Raw genomic sequence first — 21392 nt, forward strand, 5'->3', positions numbered from 1 at the left:
TTCATTCCAAACCATTATGGTGCCCAAGACCGGATTATGTCGATATCCCCAGCCCTTCTCTACCATGTGAATGTGCCCTCAGCTTATTACAATATACCTAATCCACCTCCTTTTCCTTCAAACCTAGCATTAAAACTTCACCTGGTCAAGGCAATATTCTTTTGGTGTTGCCCGGGGCGACTGAGGAGAACCCAAGTGCAGGACACTGACACATCGACTGAGTTGGGGATGCTGGCGCAGACGTGAACGTAGAACAGAAAACCGGAGGAATCTTGACAAGGAGACGGGATCTACAGGGACTATCTTGAAACTAGAGCAGAACTTGGAACTAAACTTATAACTGACGGTTCTAAGTGGACGAGAGAACGAAATATCACACAAGAATAGACCAACAAACTGGCGACCTGTGTAGTGATGCCATCGTGCTTATTTCACAGACTCTGATGCAAACCAGGTGTACCGTGATTAAGTAAACTAGCAGCAATTGGAAATTTAATGGCTGAAATTAGGGCATAATCAGGGAGAAAGGAGTGTTAAAGGGGAACAACCAAATGGAACCATGACATTTGGTAGCCACACCAGCTCAGGGTACATCTCGCTATTGATGTACCTTGGCACATGACAGTTCAATCGTGTACAGCAAATACCGAGGCTATAGACCTATTTTCTATGGGCGTAGTAATGAAAACCAAGGAAGTGCAAGATGACAAAACTGGCAAAGATCAGAGAATAGTTTTGCTGAACAGATTGAAATAACCTTCACTCCCAAAATTCTTGCTCCGTTTCCAAAAAGTGATGAGGAACTAGGAAGTCGACATATTTCCTTCCTCAGTCTGAGGTCTCCGAAACCAATTGATGTGATGCCCATGTTGCACAAGTCCAATTCTCCCAGCTCTTCAGAGTGGCTTACCCTCACCAAGGCACTGGAATGGACGCTCTCATTTAACAAGAGGATATCAGACAAAGGAACAGAGTGAAACCAGAGCCAAATGAAAATTCAGATTAATTTCTTTATTATTGTGCAAGCATTTCAGAAAAAAAATAAATGAAAAAGTAAGTCAGCCAGACAGAACAACTAAACTAAGCAGACATTTATGCTGCTGTGCATACGTTAAACAATACACAAATACTCTGACTTACCAGCATCAAAGCTTTAACGATAGTGTTGCATATGAATTTTGGCTTAAGTGATTAATTAAAAAAAATCAACATGCATAACATTCTGTTATATGTAAACTTTCTTGTGAAGACTGGGACTGGCCCACCATTCCCAATTGTATTTGGTTATAAATCACGTGATCAAAACAGAAGAATAGTCTTTTCAAAAAGAACAACAAACAATAAGAAAATCAGTGTCAAGAGATGTTGCCTCTCAGGGCAATAAGTCGATAGGACATCGCACATCAAATCCAAGTTATCTAAAGACAGCCAAGTAGTTCAGATTGCTGATTTCTTTGCATACTCTGAGGTACCTCCTCAGTATGGCAACATGATCAGTTTAAATTAATGTAATGCTCATCTAATGAATCACAATCAATTTTCAAATGTCCTTTCCTAGTATTTCTAATAGGCATTGATGGCCAGTAATTATATGGTAAATTATTCCCTCATGAGTGCAGGACTGCTGTGGCCAACCTAATGCAGCCAGCAGAATAGCCTGGAGAGTGAGAACTGGATCTGCCTATCAACAATGTATTTGGTAAATTTAAAAAATGTATTTTTTTTAATTTGGTCAAGATACTGGATAGTGATGATACTACATTATTCCAAGTACAGTACTGTGCAAGGGTCATAGTCACATATATATAGCTAGGGTGCCAAAGCCTTTTGCACAGTAACTGTAGTAATTTTATGTATTGCACTGTGCTGCTGCCACACAAAAAAAATTGTCATGACATACGTGAATGATGATAAACCTGATACTGACATGGGTGTCTATTGTGGACTGAGAGTGGGAAGAGGGCAGGGAGAGGGGAATCGTGTTTGGGAAAAGGGGAAGGGAGAGGGGAGGGAGCAGGAAGCACCAGAGAGACATTCTGTAATGATCAATAAACCAACTGTTTGGAATCAAGTGACCTTGGTATCTCAGGGTTGGGTGTGTCTGCACCCGCTCCACACGCCACCCCGGCACACTTTCTCTGCCACCTGTCCCACACCCCTCCCACAGCGCTTCACCCTCGGCATTCCCAAGATCCTTTGCTCTCGCCAGATTTACAAGCTCTCTCTTTGCTCTACGTTGACAAATACAGTACTGTGCAAAAGTCATAGGCACCCTAGCTATTTATGTGTTTCTAAGACTTTTGCACCTTACTGTGGTATGTAATAACTTAAGATACATTTTGCTATTCTGCCCCACTTGTTTGACAATGTGGTAAAACACTTACATTGAAAACTATTCTATAATTGCCATCAGTATCATTACTGATAGATCAACAATTTCCACCCTCCTACTCCTAACTGGATTATTTCTCTTCAACAATGACACTCCAGTGACAACTCTGTCTTCCAGTCGTGAATCTTTCAACGTGATGTGCTAACCCCAAGATTCAAAGCTAACACAAAATACTTCTACTGATTTGAAGCCCATCCATCTACATAATGCTTAGCTATTGTATAGGCATCACACTGAGACGTTCAATTACTGGAAAGCATTGTGGATTCTTTAAACAGGAATCTTTTCATGCTAAATAAGAAAATGCATGACTCTATCTGGACATATGAATGACAAATCAGAACCCTCCAAATCAATGTATTTGGCATTGTATCAACTCTAATCCATCATCTGTAAACAAGGATTCAGACTTTGACTGAAGCCAGTAACACAGCAGGAATGTTTGTATTTCCAATCCTTTAATCCACCTACTCCTGAGCATTTGAAATGTAACTTAATCATTGACTTTATAGAATGGACTTTCACCAAAACACAACAGCTTATCTTGTACAACCAGTGAAGTACTAAACCACTTTGTTTCAGTGAGAAGGACATGCAGTGTCACTGCAGAACAAAGTGCGTGGCCAAGATAAACGAAAATAAATCCTAGTTTCTGTTTTTAACTCATCTCTGAAATTAATGACAAAACATGGCCAAGCAATGATTAATAGTTTACACCTCTGCTTGCCTATATCTCTACTGCGTGTAGAGATTTGAAACTACACTTTGTAAGATGGCACGAAATGTCAATGAGACTGATTGATGGTGATGTCTTTTCCAAAATAAACATCACACAAGAACACTGGCCAAAGTAAGGAAAAACAACGGGCAATTTCAAAATTGGGTGAAACACAATATAGGTATTCTAATCACAGCTGTAGTATTAATTTTTAATCTGTTCAAAACAAGTGCAGCCATGCATTTCTAACCCATTGGAAACCAGTGAGCCACACCACAGTACCCAGAGGAACGATGAACATTGTTAGGTCAGAGGCAATTTTGCAAAAATACTAAATTGGAGTGTACCAAGCTCAAACCTCCGTTTCAGGTTTATCAAACATTCCAAGTTAGTGGACAATAAGTAAGCACAAGTGCTGATCAATAGGTAAAAGGTGTATCACTTGAGCACATATCTGCATTAAGGAGATTAAGGAAAAGAACAGACAGGCAATGGTTAAGTGATATGCTCATTGAGTTGGGGAATTTTACAGCAGGCTGAGAATTCCATCCAGCCACTCCATGACCATCTTTCTCATGTCACTTATTGCAAATGGTGCCTTGAGAACAAGGACTGCAGTGAACTGGTGTCCTATTGGTAAATTAATTTATTAGGTTTCTGGATGATCTGCAGTGAAAAACATGCTTAATTAATGATCAGGTCAACTTACTGATGGGTGAGGGGAAGAAGATGATGTTAAGGACTTCAACAGTGGATGTGGAGTTAATTTCACTGGCTGCCAAGTAACTGAGAAAACAGCTGGGCCTATCATTACCAAGTGAGTAAGGAATAACTGAAAGGGTATTATTTTGTGAAGTCTATTTACTCTCATTCTTCCAGAATACCAATTCTTCTGTCTTTTGATTGTAACACAAAGATGACTCTTCAATAAAATTGGCATTGTACTTCAACCATTCCATTAACAATACTCTAAAGTCAGGAGTTCCCAATCATTTATGTGCCAAGGACCAATACCATTAAGCAAGGGGTGTGTGAATCTTATGGTCTTATCAGTCTGACCCCAGGTTGGGAACCCCTGCTACAAAAGGAAATACTTCCAGACGCTAATCAAATGTCAAATATTCCAAACAATACCTCTGTTCTGCTGCCCTTGGTATATCTGAATATACCTGGATGATATGGGACACTCCTGTGATTCTGGCATGTGTGCGATGTGCTTTACAGTGTCGCATCTTGCTTTAACAACCACATGGGGGAAAAAAATCTCTCTTCCCAGATCATGCAGAGGAATTAAGGAGAAACCTAGTGATCTGAATGATTTCACCAACTGGAAATGATGTTCTACAATGAGCGTTGAGAAGATTATTCACTCTGAAGTGCCTTTCTGAGAAATTATTCTTGAGTAAGCTTGGCCAGGCTATGGTGAAGGGGTGGGAGATGGAAAATCACTGGCAGTCCATTTCTATCTTTAATTGATATCCACACCAGGATACTTCCGCAAGCAATCAATAACTATTGATTAGTAACAAGATTCTAGCTCATCTCTGGTTCTGTAGTTGTAACATGACCTCATCTGAAATAGATTTCAAGATTCATGGTCAAATGTTAACACATTCACCGCCATCTGGGAACCAGATCAGAATTCCTTAGGAGCGAATAGTTCAGTATAATCTCAGTTTGAGTGGGAATATAGCATGGATGGTAATTGATTGGCTGCCTGACAAATGGGCAGATTCTTCTACCAGAGTGAACGGGTGGTAAAATCAAGCATGATATATGATAGGAAGCGTGTTTTGGCATCATTTTGCTCTCAAGCCAAGCTGAATTCTTGTCTCTGTACATTTTCTTTAGGATAGCTTGGCTATTCATTTGGCATCTTATTCGTGCTATGTGAAAAAAGCACAAGTGTAATTTTATGCAATAAGTAGCAGAAATTACCCATCTTAATATCCCAGTAATGTGAATAGGGGAAAAAACTAGCTGACAAAACGCTTATCAAGAGTTTCTTAGCCTCTCTATCTTTAAAGCAGGGGCTCCCAACCTCTTTTTTTCCATGGACCCCTACCATTAACCGAGAAGTCTTTGGACCCCAGTTTGGGATCCCCTGCTTCAGAGTGTTGCTAAGGGGAGAGGAAGCATCCAGCATGGCAAGTACAAAATGCCACCAGGAGACCATAATAAGGGAAGATCTTCTCCAGGGTACAAACTGTGCTGTAAATGGCCTAACGCTGAACTGGTGCAATGCAAATGTACAAAAATATATGAAAGATAGAACAGGAACCACCAATCAATTCATAAGTCACTGTTACATTCGCGGCAAAGAATATCATCCTTCTCGGGAAAAAATCCTTTTCCGACCAGCGAGGCGGAGCATCGCGAACAGGAGAAGCAGTTCTGGTGCCATTGGCGATCTTCAAAGGAAATGTACTTGCCTCCTCCAAAGCCTTTAAAGAGAAGCAGACATCTTAGAAGCAGTCAATGTCAGCGAGCCTCAAGCAAACTGCAATGAGAGTTTGTAAACACAGCCTGCTGTGGAAAGACCAGCTCTGCCCAACAGCAAGTGAACATTAACCCTCGTATGACCTGTTGGTCATCCTAAGAATTTGAAATATGTTTATGTAATGGCAACAGCAGCAATTCCAACAGTATTGGAGCAATTACAAATGTGTTTATCGAACAGTTTTCCATAAACATTTATATTAGACACATTGCTCCAAGTATGTTGCAGAAGGTAAACAATATGATATACAAACGCTAAAGTTTGACGCAGCTTCTGTACTGCCAGATTTTTTTTGACTGACTCCTCAAAATTTATCTTTATCTGATGAATATGTAAACATATAATTTGACAGGCCCTAAATGGGCAGATTATTTGTCATTATCATCACTAGTGTCGGAGCTTGTCGACCACAGACTACCTGCTATAAATCCAATGATGTCTCAACTTCAAAACTGGTTCATTTATAAATAGTGCAATTCAGATTCATTTACTTATCATATCTACAGCGGAACAGAGCGAAATGTGTCATTTTGCGTTGGAGACCAACACCACCTAAGCATGTGCTGGGGGCAGCCCAAAAATGTCACCACCCTTTCCGGCACCAACGCTACATGCCTACAATGCTCAGCAGAACAACAGTAACTAATCAACAACACAGCAGAACAAATCTCTTTCCTCCCTGCCATCCACCCACAAAACCTATTCAGACACACAGACAGTGCTCCAACCCAGGACCGGACTCCAGTGGACTCAGTTTGACTTCCCCAGTAGACTTTAGACTGGTAGACCCTGGGCTTTAGTGATCAGACTCATGGTCCATTTAGCAATATAAATATTTTCAAGAGCAATCACCCCTAATCACAAAACCTGAGTATCCCCAGGTTTGATATGCAGTCTCCGATAATCAAGAAGTTTTTAGGGTTCCTCACACTTGGGACTGAACTGTGCCCAGGATTCAGATTCTGTCTGATTGGCACGTGATGCACCTAAGATGAGAAGCTGCACATCCAGTTCCCTGAAAGAGCCGGGGCCAAAGTATTCACTGGATACATTTTCCAGGGAGCAGGAAGTCATTAGCTCTGTGACAGATTTACCAGGTCACAAACCTTGAGTGTATGCAAACCCAACCATGACTCATTGATTAAGCCTGTTTCCTTGTTCTCCCAGTTATCCTACCTCTGTCATTGCTTTATCCCAATTTCTCTCTTGAAATCACAGTGTTACTTTTTTTGGGTCCCTGATCTCCCTGAAAAGTGTCCCGTCATCATCGTAAGTCTAACCAACCAGTCCCAGCAGAGATGGAATCTGAACGGTGGGAAATGGGACCGAGGCAGAATCGGGGCCTAGTCCGGTCCTCAAACATGCCTGTTATTCAACTGGAATTAATTGCTGACTTTACACCACTCTTATCTGCAAGCATTAGGCCAACTCTAGTGTTTCTCCTGTTATCCCATCTCCATTCAACCAACTAAACAAAGACTGCAGACCAAGCTCATTGACTCCCTGTTTGCTGCACTCTAGCTCTTGTTTTTACTTCACCTAGTACGTTCTGTTGTTTTAATTTCTCTGTCCATGCTTTTTAGTTGAAGGAATGAGGGAAGAAAGTAAGTTCGCAAAATTCAATTTTCAAGAGTTTCTTAAATTCACTGGAGTTAATCAACGTCCGATGCAAATACACATTACTTCATTGGAAAGAGAGTTCTCAAGTCACATCAACAGTGTTTAATTCAATCAAAAATAGCTTTTCTATTTCAACAATACTTCATGAATCTCAAGCTAAACACGTCAACCTATGAAAGCTTTATTAACGGCCCCACAAATATATTATTCCTCTTTTGCTCTATTTATTTTGATGATTTATACTTTTTTAATGTCTTTAATGGTACTGCTGCCACAAAACAATTATCATGATATACATCAGTTATAACAAACCTAATTCTGCTGAGCAATGTAATCATTAATAAAAAATAATAAATTAGGTTATTTATATGGCTTTCAAGTAATGGATCAAAGGGCTCTTCAGCATTTGCTGGCCATTGGGGGAACAGTGATCATTATTACAAGTGCTCTGTTGCTGTTAATTTAAGAGCCAACACTGTGCACACTGAATATTATTACAAAATATTTGATTCCAAAGAGATTTTCTTTCAAAGCTTTATCATTCGAAGCTCTAGCGCAGGATAAACAGCACTAAGTAAAACACTGGAATATTTTTCTTACTGAGTTATGCCTTTTAAGTGTGACAGAAAGTGTTCTGATATTCCTGTGAATATAGAAGAGTGTGCCTGCGGGTGTCATTCACGGCAGGAAGAGAAACTTTTGTCACAGCTGGGGGGGTGGTGGTAGGTGGAAATCACTATTTTATTAAAAAGATACCAAAAAGATAGCTTTGTAGTAAAAGCAAAGAGATTAAAGGGACCCAAAAAAGCTGTTGACAGTCACATAGTGTGAGGGCCCAGGAAACACTGCAGATTAAAGTAATCGAGAAACGAGATGACTTTTCCACTTATCGATGCTTTTCAAGCTTTCAATTGCTCGGACTTTCCCTGATATGCATGCACTCCAGACCCCTCGACTTCATCCCACTTAGTTGACACATTGATCCTGCATTTATATAGGGTCTTTTATGACCTCAGTATGTCGCAAGGCACTGAACAACTAATGAGATGCATTTAAAGTTGAGCTATCTTTGTAAATGAGGCTCTAAAGCAGGTTATTTGTGACAGAAAGTGACAACGACCAGTTAGCAGGTTAACTGTCCCTCCTTGTCCAATCATGGGATAATTTTCAGAATGCAAGACAAATGGAACATCCATCAGTCAGTATTTCCTACAGTGGAGCACTGGAGTGTCAGCTTTAGCTTCGGTCCATGAACTCTGGGAATAAGGCTCAGGCGCGAGGCTACCACTTACATCTCGGCAGGTTATTCATTTGCGGGAGCATGACCATTCCAGAGACTGATTCCTTCTTCACTGTACAATGCCCGTTCTCAGTGACGGAGTACAGACCTCAAATTAGTAAAGCTTAAATATTGCGAGTGGTTGAGCACCCAAGTAATGTGACGGCTTCCAAGTCAGAAACAATATTAAAGTCTATTTGGCTGAGGGGTTCAAAGGAGCATGAGAATCAGAATAAGGTTTATTATCATTGGTGTGTGTCGTGAAATTCATTAACTTAGCAGCAGCAGTACAATGCAATACATGATGAAGGTATAGAAAGAAAAAATAAATAGTAAATCAATTACAATAAGTATATATATGTATATTAAATAGTTACATTAAAAATAATGTAAAACAGAAATGATATAAAAAAACAGGTAACATTCATGGGTTTAATGGCCATTTAGGAATCAGATGGCAGAGGGGGAGAAACTGTTCCTGAATTGATGATTGTGAGACTTTTTTTAAAATATATTATTTCTGTGGGTCCGGTTCCTTGCTGAGGTAGAAGTTGATTCTGGGCATGACCAACCTCTCAAAGCATTTTATCATCGTAGATGTGAGTGCTACTGGATGAGTCATTAAGGCAGCTCCTACTGCCCTTCGTAGGCACTGGTATAATTGTTGCCTGTTTGAAGCAGGTGGGAACTTCTGACCATAGCAGTGAGAGGTTGAAAATGTCCTTGAATACTCCCGTCAGTTGGTTGGCACAGGTTTTCAGAGCCTTACCAGGTGTACCATTGGGGCCTGCTGCCTTGTGAGGGTTCAGCTCCTGAAAGACAGCCTGATATCAGCCTCCAACTCAGAGATCACGGGGTCACTGGGTACAGCAGGGATCGCCACAGCTGTAGATATGTTCTCCCTTTCAAAGTGGGCATAGAAGGCATTGAGCCCATCTGGTAGTGAAGCATCACTGCCACTCATGCTATTGGGTTTACTTTGTAGAAGGTAATGTCCTGCAAACCCTGATGTGCATCCAGTGTTGCCACCAACCTCGCTTGGAACTGTTTCTTCACTCTGGAAACAACCCTCTGCAGCCAAGCCTGTTTTTCTTGCACAGACCTGGGTCAACAGACTTAAACCTATCCCTCAGCAGATGACAAACCTTCTGGTTCATCCACAGCTTCTGGGTTGGGAACGTACAGCAAGTTTTCGTAGGCACACCTCATCCACACAGGTTTTAATGAAGTCGCTAGCAACTGCGGCATACTCATCCCGATTCGAAGATGAATCCCCGAATACAGTCCAGTCCATCAATTCAAAGTAGTCCTGGAAGCGCTCTTGTGCTTTCCTTGTCCATACCTTCTTGGTCCTCACTACTGGTGCTGCAGTTTTCAGTCTCTGCCTTATTCAGGGAGTAGAAGTACAGCTAGGTGATCAGACTTTCTGAAGTGAGGGTGTGGAATAGCATGGTAAGCATTCTTGATGGTGGTGTAACAGTGGTCCAGTGAGTTGTTTCCTCTGGTACTACAAGTGATTTGTTGATGCTGATTATTTAGTGGCTTTTTCATGATGACCTGGTTAAAATCCCTCAAAATGATGGTGAAGGCATCAGGGTGTGCTGTTTCGTGCATGTTGATCCCATTGCTCAGATCATCTCGAGCCTGTTTGACAATGGTCTGAGGTGGAATATACTCCACTACCTAAATGACAGCAGAAATCTTCCACAGCAGGTAAAATGGACGGCACTTAATTATGAGATACTCCAGGTCTGGTGAGCAGAATTGGGACAACACTGATATATCTGTGAACCAAAAGGAGTTAATCATGAGGCATACATCTCCCCCTCTGCTTTTGAGACTCGACAATCCTTTCCTGACGGTCTATAGTGGACCCATCAATCTGAATCGCTAATTTGTCCAAAGTATACTTCACAGCTTCATAATACCTGTATGAAAATCCTTCCTCATCTCTCCACTAGGGTTTTCACATCAATTCTTTTTTATTTCCCTTCATCTGGATTGTTCAAACATTGGAAACAATCTGTCTTTCTACTGTGTCCCAGCACTTCAGAACATTATCAGTTCAGGGTGTAGCCTCTGATCCAATGAAAATATTGCCAGTTTCTTTCTAAAAGCCTGTTTTGTATTTTCATTTTCTCCCAGCACGCAGCATCCTTGTGAATCTCTGCAAACTTGCATCCTGGGGCTCTTCATAACCTTGATTCTCCATCCAGTTTTCTATGTGGGTTTCCCAGTGGAATTGTGGAAATCGTGGGTCACATAGATTTTGAAGGGCAAAATCCATCATCATTTCAACGCTATCATGGGAGACAGTGAAACATACGGGGGGGGGGGGGCTTTCTAATTTACCATAATATCAGAATAAAATGTAGGTCTTTGATCAAGTTTGACTAAAGAGCTGATTGTGGACTTCAGGAAGGGTACAATGAGAGAACACGAACCAATCCTCATAGAGGGATCAGAAGTGGAGAGAGTGAGCAATTTCAAGTTCCTGGGTGTCAAGATCTCTGAGGATCTAACCTGGTCCCAACATATCGATGCAGCTATAAAGAAGGCAAGGCAGTGGCTATATTTCATTAGGAGTTTGAGGACATTTGGTTTGTTACCTAAAACACTTGAAAACTTCTACAGATGTACAGTGGAGAGCACTCTGACAGGCTGCATTACTATCTGGTATGGCGGGGGCGGGGGGCTACTGCACAAGTCTGAAAGGGCAACAGAAAGTTGTAAAATTACTCAGCCCTATCATGGGTTACTAGCCTCCATAGTATCCAAGACATCTTCAAGAAGCAGTGTCTCAGAAAATCAGCGTCCATTATTAAGGAACCCCATCACCCAGGGCATACCCTCATCTCATTGTTACCATCAGGAAGGAGGTACAGAGGGCACAGACTCAGCGATTCAGGAACAGCTTCTTCCCCTCTGCCATCCAATTTCAAACTGAACATTGAACCTATGAACACTACCTCATTTTTAAAAAATTATTTCTGTTTTTGCACTTTAATGTAACTATTTAATATACATATATATACTTACTGTAATTCATTTATTTTTTCCTCTATATTTATCATTCTACTGTTGCCGCGAATTTCATGATATATGCTGGTCATATTAAATCTGATTCTGATTCTGAAGTTTCTAAACATCTCACTTCGTGGGAAGTTATGTTTGCTAACATCCCTGCGAAGTGCCAACAGTCGTTAACTACATAGAAAACGTTCTCAAAAGTTTTTGCCAAATTTGTAAAGAACAGTCTAAGTTGAATGTGCATTTACAAACCACCTTTCACAAATATAACAACTGCAAAGCCGTTGACTGCTAATTAACGCTTGAAACAGCTTTGAAAGTGCAGTCCTTGAGGAAAGAAGTGGAGCTCGCAGTTTGTCCTTAATGTTCTGCCAGGGAGAAGGCAGTCTGGTGCTTTGTTTTTTAATGTTTTTTAATGGAAAAGGACTGGACTGAATGAACTTCTCAGAGATAAGAGAGCTATATCTGAATCAAGACAATGGCATTACTTTACTTTTGTTGATAATGATACGACCATTGAATTAAGCTTTGGAATTTGACTAACAGTTAAATTACACTGAATTATAAATGGCCTGCTTGCAAACTGGGAGCCCAGAACAGTTCTACCAGCACTTTGATATATGGTAAAATTATAGAAATTGAATACAAGAACTCCAAGCTATGCCTACAGTAGAACTATCTTCTGATGGTAAAATGTGCAAGTTGTGGCAATTAAATTGATCTACATGTGTAGCTATGCTCCGTAGTTCTGCAAGAGATCTTGCAAAGATTCTCCCACCGCGGTCCCGGTTTCAGCTGGACTGGCAGTCTGCCAGGAGGGAATTCTTATGAGAGGCTAAGGGTCGCAGCCATTTACCTGTGATGGGTTTGGCACAGGCGGCACACTTCTTGGCATACAGGTTCCCAAAGCACTTGAGACAGTACGGGGATTCATCCCGGGAGGTGAAGTTCTGGCCGGCCAGCTGAGTCTTGCATCCGCTACAGACAAAGCATTCCTTGTGATAGGACTCATTGTGGTAAGTAACACCTCCTTTGGTCAGGGCCTGCAAGATGTTCAAAAGAGGAATTTATGATTATCTCAGCACAAAATTAATTCTTTACTGTCAAGGTAAGCATACTTAGCAGTCTTTAGAGGCAGGTAAAACCTACAGAGGCATTCAGCTGGTGGTAGCCAGAGCCAGAAAATGGATTAACTATTGACACATCCATGCTTTTCTGCTATACAATTGCTTTTAAAATGGGGGGAAATCTAAGGGATCAGCACAAACAGAGTACTGGTCATATGTTGAACTCAGCAGCTGGCTCTGCACACCGAGAGGAAAAAGGTTTGAAAATACAATCCATATGACGGGTAGAATACTTGATTGGGGAAACAATCCGAACAGTTAGAGGATATTTTGATCCACCAATCCAACGGGTTGGTGGTTAGCCTTATGCTATTACAACGCCAGCAGCCAGCAATCAGGTTTCAATTCCCCCATGACCGCAAGCTTTCTCCCACATTTCCAAAGATGCACGGTTAGGGTTAGTAAGCTGTGGGGCTGCTATAAATTGGCGCTGAAGGTGTGGTGATGCTCGCGGGCTGCCCCCAGCCCCTATTCAGCGTTGGTGGTCATCCATGAAAATGACGCGTTTCTCTGTACATTCTGATACCTCAGTGTAAATGTGACAAGTAAAGTTTTAATCTTTAAAGTTCATCCTGTCCACCACGAGAGCGAGTTCCCTTTCCACAGGTGTCAGTATTGTGGAGGTATCAGCTTAAAATGAAAAGAGGAATGTTTCCTTCACTCACTGTCTGAAAGAGGAGTGGAGGCAGCTGTCCTCATTGTACTGGGGACGTACGTGGGTGGGTTAACTCACAGGGGCCATGGACTGCAAAATGGGAAGTAAAATTCATCTCAGTTGTTCCCTGTCTAAAATGAGCAGAAAGGCCGCTGACTGTGAAGCAAATTTCTATCGTTTTAAGAATTTAATTTCAACCTGTTTTAGAGTGAACAACACTAAAGAGGCACCGGAGGAGTTCCACAATTGCAGGCAACACCTATGGAGGAAAGTGGACCGTCAACGTTTCAGGCTGGTACCCTTCATCTGCCCTGCTCATTTCTACCGCTTTTATGGGAGTTCCTGGAAAGTTTTTGTCACTACCCCTGGTGTAAGACCCCTTGGAGGATCACCAGTCCACTGCCTCTCCCACCATCACGGACCTCACCACCTCTGGAGATCTCCCCTCCATAGTCCTACGAACTCATTGTTTCCCAATCCTGCAGTGTTCCTTTACTCTCTCTCACTGCTAGAGTAAGATCTGAATTGAAGCCATTGTTTATTTTCTAGGTTCTGGATTCAGAGAACAAAAATACTACCTCTGCTACCTCAACTAAAATTGGCTTGGTAAAAGCCAATACAGTTATTTAAGTAACAATCCTAAAACAACAAAAAATATTTTGCTACAATAACAACAGTTATTCGAGTGGAGTGTATATTGACTGGCGGCATCACAGCCTGGTTATGGAAACACCAATGCCCTTGAACTAAAATTCCTACAAAGAGTAGTGGATATGGCCGGGTCCATCACAGGTAAAGCCTCCCAACCATTAGGCAAATCTCCATGAAACACTGTGGCAAGAAAGCAACATCCATCATTAGGGACCCCCACCACCAAGGACTTGCTCTCTTCTCACTGCTGCCATCAGGATGAAGGTACAAGAGCTTCAGGACTCACACCACCCAGGTTCAGGAACTGTCATTACTCCTCAACCATCAGGCTCTTAAACCAAAGGGGATAACTTCACTCAACTTCACTTGCCCCATCATAGAAATGTTTCCACAGTCAATGGGCTCACTTTCAAAGACTCTTCATTTCGTGTTCTCGATATTTGTTGCTTATTGATTTATTATTATTTCTTTTTTTATATTTGCTCAGTTTGTTGACTTCTGCACTCTTGTTGAACACCCTAGTTGGCTGTCTATTATTGATTCTGTTGTGGTTATTATTCTATAGATTTATTAAATATGCCCACAAGCAAATGAATGTCAGAGGATTGTTTATTGCGACATACATAAATTTACTTTGAACTTTCAGTTTCTGTTCCTATTATGCCCTGAAGTCAAGAGGATATATATATATGACTCTACCTTCAGAGAGAGTATTCTCAAATCAAGGGTCAGTCATTATGGTATGGTAGCATAGTGGTTAACATAGTGCTTCACAGTGCCAGTGACCTAGGTTCAAATCCCATTGCTGTCTGGGAGGAGTTTGTGTGTTTTCCCCATGACCACATGGGTTTCTTCAGGATGCCCTGGTTTCATCCCACATCCCAAAGATATTTGGGTTAGTAGGTTAATTGGTCACATATTTATATAAGCGGTGGGCCTGTTACCATGTTGCACCTCTAAATTTAGAAAAACAAATTACCTTCTTGCAGTGGAAGCATCGCGGAGCAAAGTGGTTCTCGTAGCAAGGCACGCAGTAAATCTCACTCTTATCGGGTACAAAGGCCTTCGAGCCTATGGGCTGCTCGCAGGTGTGACAAATAAAACAGCCTTCATGCCAGGTGTTGCCATTGTATTCAAGCTTACGGGTACCTGATGATGACAATCAGCCAAAAATAACCTCAGTGGTAGCACAACACAAGTCCAGCATTTGTCAAAATGTTCTCCAAAGCAATGGAAATGACACAGCCATCATTTTCTGACGCTGCCACAGACTCTGTTCCTCAGCCCTCCATTACAGAAACCAGAGGTCAGCAAAAGCTCTGCTATTTAAGGAGATTTGAGCAACGTATGGGGGAGGAAACAGAGGGAATTATTTTTACACAGAGATTGGTGGGTGAGTGGGTGGAATGCTCTGCCAGGGGTGGTGGTGGTGGAGGCAGATATGTTAGGGGCATTTACAGACCCTCAGAGAGGCATATGGACAATAGAGAAATGGAGGGCTATGTCGGAGGGAAGTGTTAGATTAATCTCAGAGTAGGGTGAAAGGTCGGCACAATATCGTGGGCCATAGGCCCGTACTGTGCAATAATGTTCTATGTTTCTGTCCAAATTCTGCCCCATTCACTGTGCTTGCTAACTTTGTCCGGTTACTTATCAAGAGATGCTTCATTTTAAGATTCTCTTCCTTACTTTCAATTCTCTTCCGAACCTCCCCCACTACTCTCCCCATTTCTCTCAGATGTATAACCTTCCAGTCCTAATCTCACCTGAGCCTGGACTTAACCCTGACAACTAGCAGCTATGGCCTCAGCTGAAGCCACAAGCGTTAGAACTCTCACCATGAACACCCCGGCTTCACTGCTGCTCTTTTCATTGCGAAGGCCCACACGACTCTAATCCAGTATTTGGTCACTTTCCCTATCACGTCCTTGTGGCTAGCCATCCGAGTTGGTCTGGCATTGCTATGGTAAAACGGCTTCACAGGTTTCACTGTTTCAAGTGATATTGTATGCACAGGAGCTGGTGAATATTGGCAGGGTATTCATTTGTTTTGTGGGGAAAAGAGGACACAGACAGAATATCACCTTCCAAGTGGTGATATTTCCCTCCCCAGCCACATAAAGACCAAGGTTCTTCCATCGCCATTGTACTTCTGCAGTCCACTCTGCTTCACCGGAGTATAAAATTGGAGCCCTCTTACGGTGGGTGGCACGGTAGCATAATGGTTAGCGCAACGCTCTACAGTGCCAGCGACCCGGGGTTCAATTCCTGACGCTGCCTGTAAGGAGCTTGTACGTTCTCCGTGTGACTGCATGGGATTTCTCCGGGTGCTCCGGTTCCTCCCACAGTCTAAAGACGTACCGGTTGGTATGTTGATTGGGCAAGGATTAGATTGGGAGATCGCTGGCTGGCGCGGCTCAAAGGGTCTATTCTTGGCTGCATCTTAATAAAATAATATACCAGGGTAGGACTCGATGCCAGAGTTTGATCAATTTTCACCCTCTTTAATTTATACCCAGCACCCTCAGCGTAAATGTTTCCTGCTAAAAATTTGGAAACCTAGGCGACTGGTAAGCAAGCACTCTACAATCAACAATGAATTCTGGTTTTATCCCAACTATATGAAGCCTTATCAATCACAGTTATATCCAAGAACCATCGATTGCCTGACTTGGTCTTTTGTCTAACTTTGTGTAATTCAACTGAACCTCATCTGAAAATTCAGGATCCCCAGTGCGGACTGTTGTTATGCACGCTTCAGTTTAATCAGAGCTTCAACTAATATTTCTTTGCAGTTTTTCTCGATCGTCTAACGCAACCTTCTCCCTCTGAGACATCGGATGGGTTTCAATCAGGATTTCGACGAGCGATCAATAAAACTTAGCTTCAAAGTAAAAGCTTTTCACAATGATGCACTAAATGCTCATGAAAGAGGACTGACACTGTGTGGAAGATTCACACACAAAGAGCGGTGATACCACACCCACTGCAGACTGGAGAGGCTTTCATGCCATAATTTGCCACTAACCAATAAGTCACCCATTGTAGATTTTGGAAAATTTGCAAGTGTTCCATATTTTGTTGACTTTTCATGAGGTGGAACCTGTAGCTTTTCTCTATAATTGTTACCTGGGAAATATAACACTTGTGGGGGTTCTTGAATTCTGGAGAATAGCAATAAAGAGCCCCAATACCCATAAAATCTAGCTTTTAAGAATGATTGCTAAGTAAGCCAGCTCCTAGAACTTTTCAGAAAGCACCTTTCTTGAGCATAAAGTACCTCAGCAAACTTTAGAACAATAATGAAAAAGATTCAAAGTGCTCTTTAATCCTCTAATAATTAATGCCTGCATTGTATTAGAGTGAAGAAAAAACAAAAGCACACAAGCAAACGCAGTGAAATTTGCATTTATTACATGAACGTGTGCTCCCATTACCTCAGGATCTTAATTATCAACATTTCATTAGTAAATGCTGAAACAGCATTATCATGCTATGAGTTGGACTGAAGTTTCCAAGCTATGACTTATTGATGGAAGGAAAAATGGTCTGACAGGCTACTCAAACAGAAGCTGGAAGGGCAATAATGTGTTTGAGAAATAAGACTCCAGGGCGCATACCAGGCATGACGACCTTGTCACAAGCAATACATTTTGAGGAGAATTCACTGCAGTAGCAATCATTGCATAACAGCTCCTCTTCTTGGCATGTAAATGGCTCATCTGCCAATGATCTGTCACAGCGATAACACCTGAAGCAATGCTCGTGGTAATGACGGTCTTCGTAGAACAGTTCCTGACCAACGAGACAATAAAAATGAATCATTAACAGCAAGGAGCAAGGCAAATTTGTAACACTATGAATCAGGTATGCAAATGATCCAACATTAATTTTCAAACTCAGGTTAATAATTCCAGTTAAGGGAGAGCTTGCATTTAGAAAATGCCTTCATATCCTTACTGTGGCCCCAAAAGCTTTGCAACCAATGAATTACTCTTAAATATGGAAACCATTGATTATTTGCCAAATGCAGGCGGTTAATCTGTCAGCTGGATGTCATAAACAACAATGTGATGACTGGAGAATTAAATTAGATTTAAGATGTTGGCTAAGTAATGAATCTTAATTACAGTTATCAGATAGAAAGGCAGTTGTTTAACAACTGCCAGGCAATAAAATCCTCTAACAGTGTGTTGGCCACCAATAGCAAATATGCATCATATTTAGAAAAGATTTCTGCCTTGCAATATCTCCCAATATTGCTGCCCCACCTCTTCCTCCCACCTCTTTTCAGCTGACAACATATTCAAATACAGTTCCATTGATTATATACTTTGCATATCTGAATTGGAGTTGAGCAGATTGCAACCTACCTTAATCTGCAGAGACAAGAGGGCATTGGTAGTGCCAGCACGACAGGAATCAGTTAATACAACACTTCTGACTCACTGAGCCTGGGAATATCCCTGTGCGATAGCCTCAATTCCACACTGAACAGAGTGCTGACCAACCATATAACTACAAGAGTTCTGGTGGCTTCCCTAATTTGAAATTCTTTCCTCTGTGACCCTCACTCAAGTTAATTTGGAGTTTTCATGAAATCTATCAAATAATTCAGAATTAAAAACACAAGGAATGTAAATTTCCTGCTTGCAACTTAAATAGCAAAACAACGAGATGTCCTTTTGTGTTCTGCATCTTTCAGAATATATCTTTGTACCTCTGAATTGGAAATTAAACTAAATGCATTATGAGAAAGCAAAGGGATTCCTCTTCCAGTATGTATTCCCAGTTCCATGATAGGAGCACAACAGAACAAACCTTCTATTATAGTCACAAATAGCAGTGATAGAAAAATCTGGCTTAAATATACACAAAGATGGGTTTCACAGCTGCCTGTGGTAACGAATTCCACAGATTCACCACTCTCTGGCTAAAGAAATTCCTCCTCATCTCTGTTCTAAAAGGACACCCCTCTATTTTGAGGCTGTGTCCTCTGGTCATAAGAAATATCCTCTCCACATCCACTCTATCAAGGCCTTTCACCATTCAATAGGTTTCAATGAGGTCACCCCTCATTCTCAAACAAGAGAAAATCTGCAGATGCTGGAAATCCAAGCAACACACACAAAATGCTGGAGGAACTCAGCAGGCCAGGCAGCATCTAGGGAAAGAGTATAATCAATGCCTGCTGAGTTCCTCCAGTATTTTGTGTGAGTTTACCCCTCATTTTTCTGAATTCTAGTGAATACAGGCCCAGACCCATCAAATGCTCTTCTATTGACAAGCAGTTCAATCCTGGAATCATTCTTTTGAACCTCAGCACATCATTTCTAAGATAAGGGTCCCAAAACTGCTCGCAATACTCCAAGTGAGGCCTCTCCAGTATATACTGAATAAGATTAGATGCTAAGAAACCACTGCGGAGACTTTAGAAATAAAGCTTTTCTGGCCATTTAGAACATACAACATCCGAATGGATCGCAAATGATAGTACAGACTTTCTCCTCCAAATAATCCATACAGACTTGAAGGTGCAAGGTTTGATTGTATAAATCATGCAATCAATCACTTCAAAAAACAGAGACAAATAAAAAAATACACGCTGGTATAAAATTAATACTTTCACTGCAGATCACCTTTGCCTCACTTACTAATCTACTCAGTGAGCAACACTTTGTCTCTGACATGAGCAAGCTTGGTATTAATTGTTTACACCATTGTCGGTAGAGATTTATAGATCAGCATGAATCGAGATGCACATAGTATCTTCTGAATCTCTTTGTTTCTAGATGCAGCAAGGGCAGGCAAGGACGGAAGACACAAGAGACTGCAGTTGCTGGAATCTGGTGCAGGATCCTGATCAAACACCAGAAAACCTTCAGATGCTGGAAATCCAGAGCTGCGCAGAGAAAATGCCGGAGGAACTCAGCAGGACAAGCAGCATCCACGGAAATGAATAAACAGTCAGTGTACCCGGCCGAGACTCTTCCTCAGGACTTGCGCAGGGTTTTTTTTACCCAAAGCATCAACAAATTCTTTCCTCCCACAGACGATGTTCAAACCACTGAGTTGTTCCAGCAGCCTGTGTGTTTCTCAAGGACAAGGACACCAATGGGACAGCACAGTATGGACAGCTGTTGATATCTTAATAGACAATAGACAATAGGTGCAGGAGTAGGCCATTCAGCCCTTCAAGCCAGCACCACCATTCACTATGGTCATGCTGATCATCCACAATCAGTACCCTTTTCCTGTCTTCTCCCCATATCCCTTCACTCCGCTATCTTTAAGAGCTCTACCTAACTCTTTTTTGAAAGAATCCAGAGAATTGGCCTCCACTGCCTTCTGAGGCAGAGCATTCCACAGAACCACAACACTCTGTGTGAAAAAGTTTTTCCTCAACTCCATTCTAAATTGTCTACCCCTTATTCTTAAACGGTGGCCTCTGGTTCTGGACTCCCTCAACATCGGGAACATGTTTCCTGCCTCCAGCGTGTCCAATCCCTTAATAATCTTGTATGTTTCAATCAGATCCCCTCTCATCCTTCAAAAAGCTGGTGAGCATGTTGGTGTGCACTCATCTGATGTAGTGTGAAGAGTGAACATTCATATCTCAGACTTTATGTGGGGCATTGGAAAGAAAAGAGAAGTGCATAATTGAGAAAGATTAACATTTTAAAACTTTCATTCAGTCCTTCAATTCACTTGCACATCCAAAGAAACACATAAAATTAGTTAGACCCTTTCACCCACTCCGACTACTGCACCCATCCACGCTAATCCCATTAAACTGGATTTGGTCCACGTTCTTTTATAGTATGTCTTAATGATTCTAGTGTTTGTTCAGATGCTTCCTGAATGTTCTGAGATTATCTGTCTCCACCATCTCTTCAGGCAGCATATTCCGATTCCAATTACTGTAAGAAAAAGATCCCTTCTAAACTTCCTATCTAGGACCTCGAACCTATGCTCTCTTGTCTTAGGGAAAAACGGCTTACTATTCACCCCCTTCATAATTTTGTATTGCTCTGTCACATCACCATTCACTCTCGTCTTTCTCGAGGAAAAGAGCGCATCTACTCTATCCTGCGGTTACGAAGAAGGAAGGTCAGTGGGTATATTTCATTAGGAGTTTGAGGAGATTTAGTATGCAGCCAAAGACTCTAGCAAGTCTCTACAGATGTACTGTGTACAGCATCCCGACGGGTTGCATCACTGTCTGGGGTGGAGGTGCCATTGTAGAGGATGAGGAAACTTTGCAGAGGGTTGTAAACTCAGTCAGTCTAATCATGGGGACAAGCCTCCTCAGTGCACAGGACATCTTCAAACGGCAATGCCTCAAGAAGGCAGTGTCTGTTGTTAAGGACTTGGCATCCAGGACATGCCTTTTCCCATTACTCCTATCAGGAGCAGGTAT

The 21392-nt window shown here is 41.7% G+C and overlaps 1 protein-coding gene across 4 annotated transcripts in view; it reads right to left on the minus strand.

The window, feature by feature from the left end:
• Positions 1 to 992: 992 nt before the first annotated feature.
• Positions 993 to 21392, minus strand: part of fhl3a (four and a half LIM domains 3a) — a 181551-nt gene continuing 161151 nt past the window's right edge. For all 4 annotated transcript variants that reach the window (XM_063033877.1, XM_063033876.1, XM_063033879.1 and 1 more), the window contains 4 exons: positions 17593 to 17767; positions 14952 to 15121; positions 12396 to 12582; positions 993 to 5554 (listed from right to left, as the gene is read on the minus strand). In XM_063033877.1, the coding sequence (XP_062889947.1) occupies positions 5403 to 5554; positions 12396 to 12582; positions 14952 to 15121; positions 17593 to 17767 (684 nt within the window). In that variant the 3' untranslated portion in view covers positions 993 to 5402. The remainder of the gene's footprint in view (positions 5555 to 12395; positions 12583 to 14951; positions 15122 to 17592; positions 17768 to 21392) is intronic.

Source organism: Mobula hypostoma, chromosome 26, assembly GCF_963921235.1.
Source record: "Mobula hypostoma chromosome 26, sMobHyp1.1, whole genome shotgun sequence".
NCBI classification, from domain to species: domain Eukaryota; kingdom Metazoa; phylum Chordata; class Chondrichthyes; order Myliobatiformes; family Myliobatidae; genus Mobula; species Mobula hypostoma.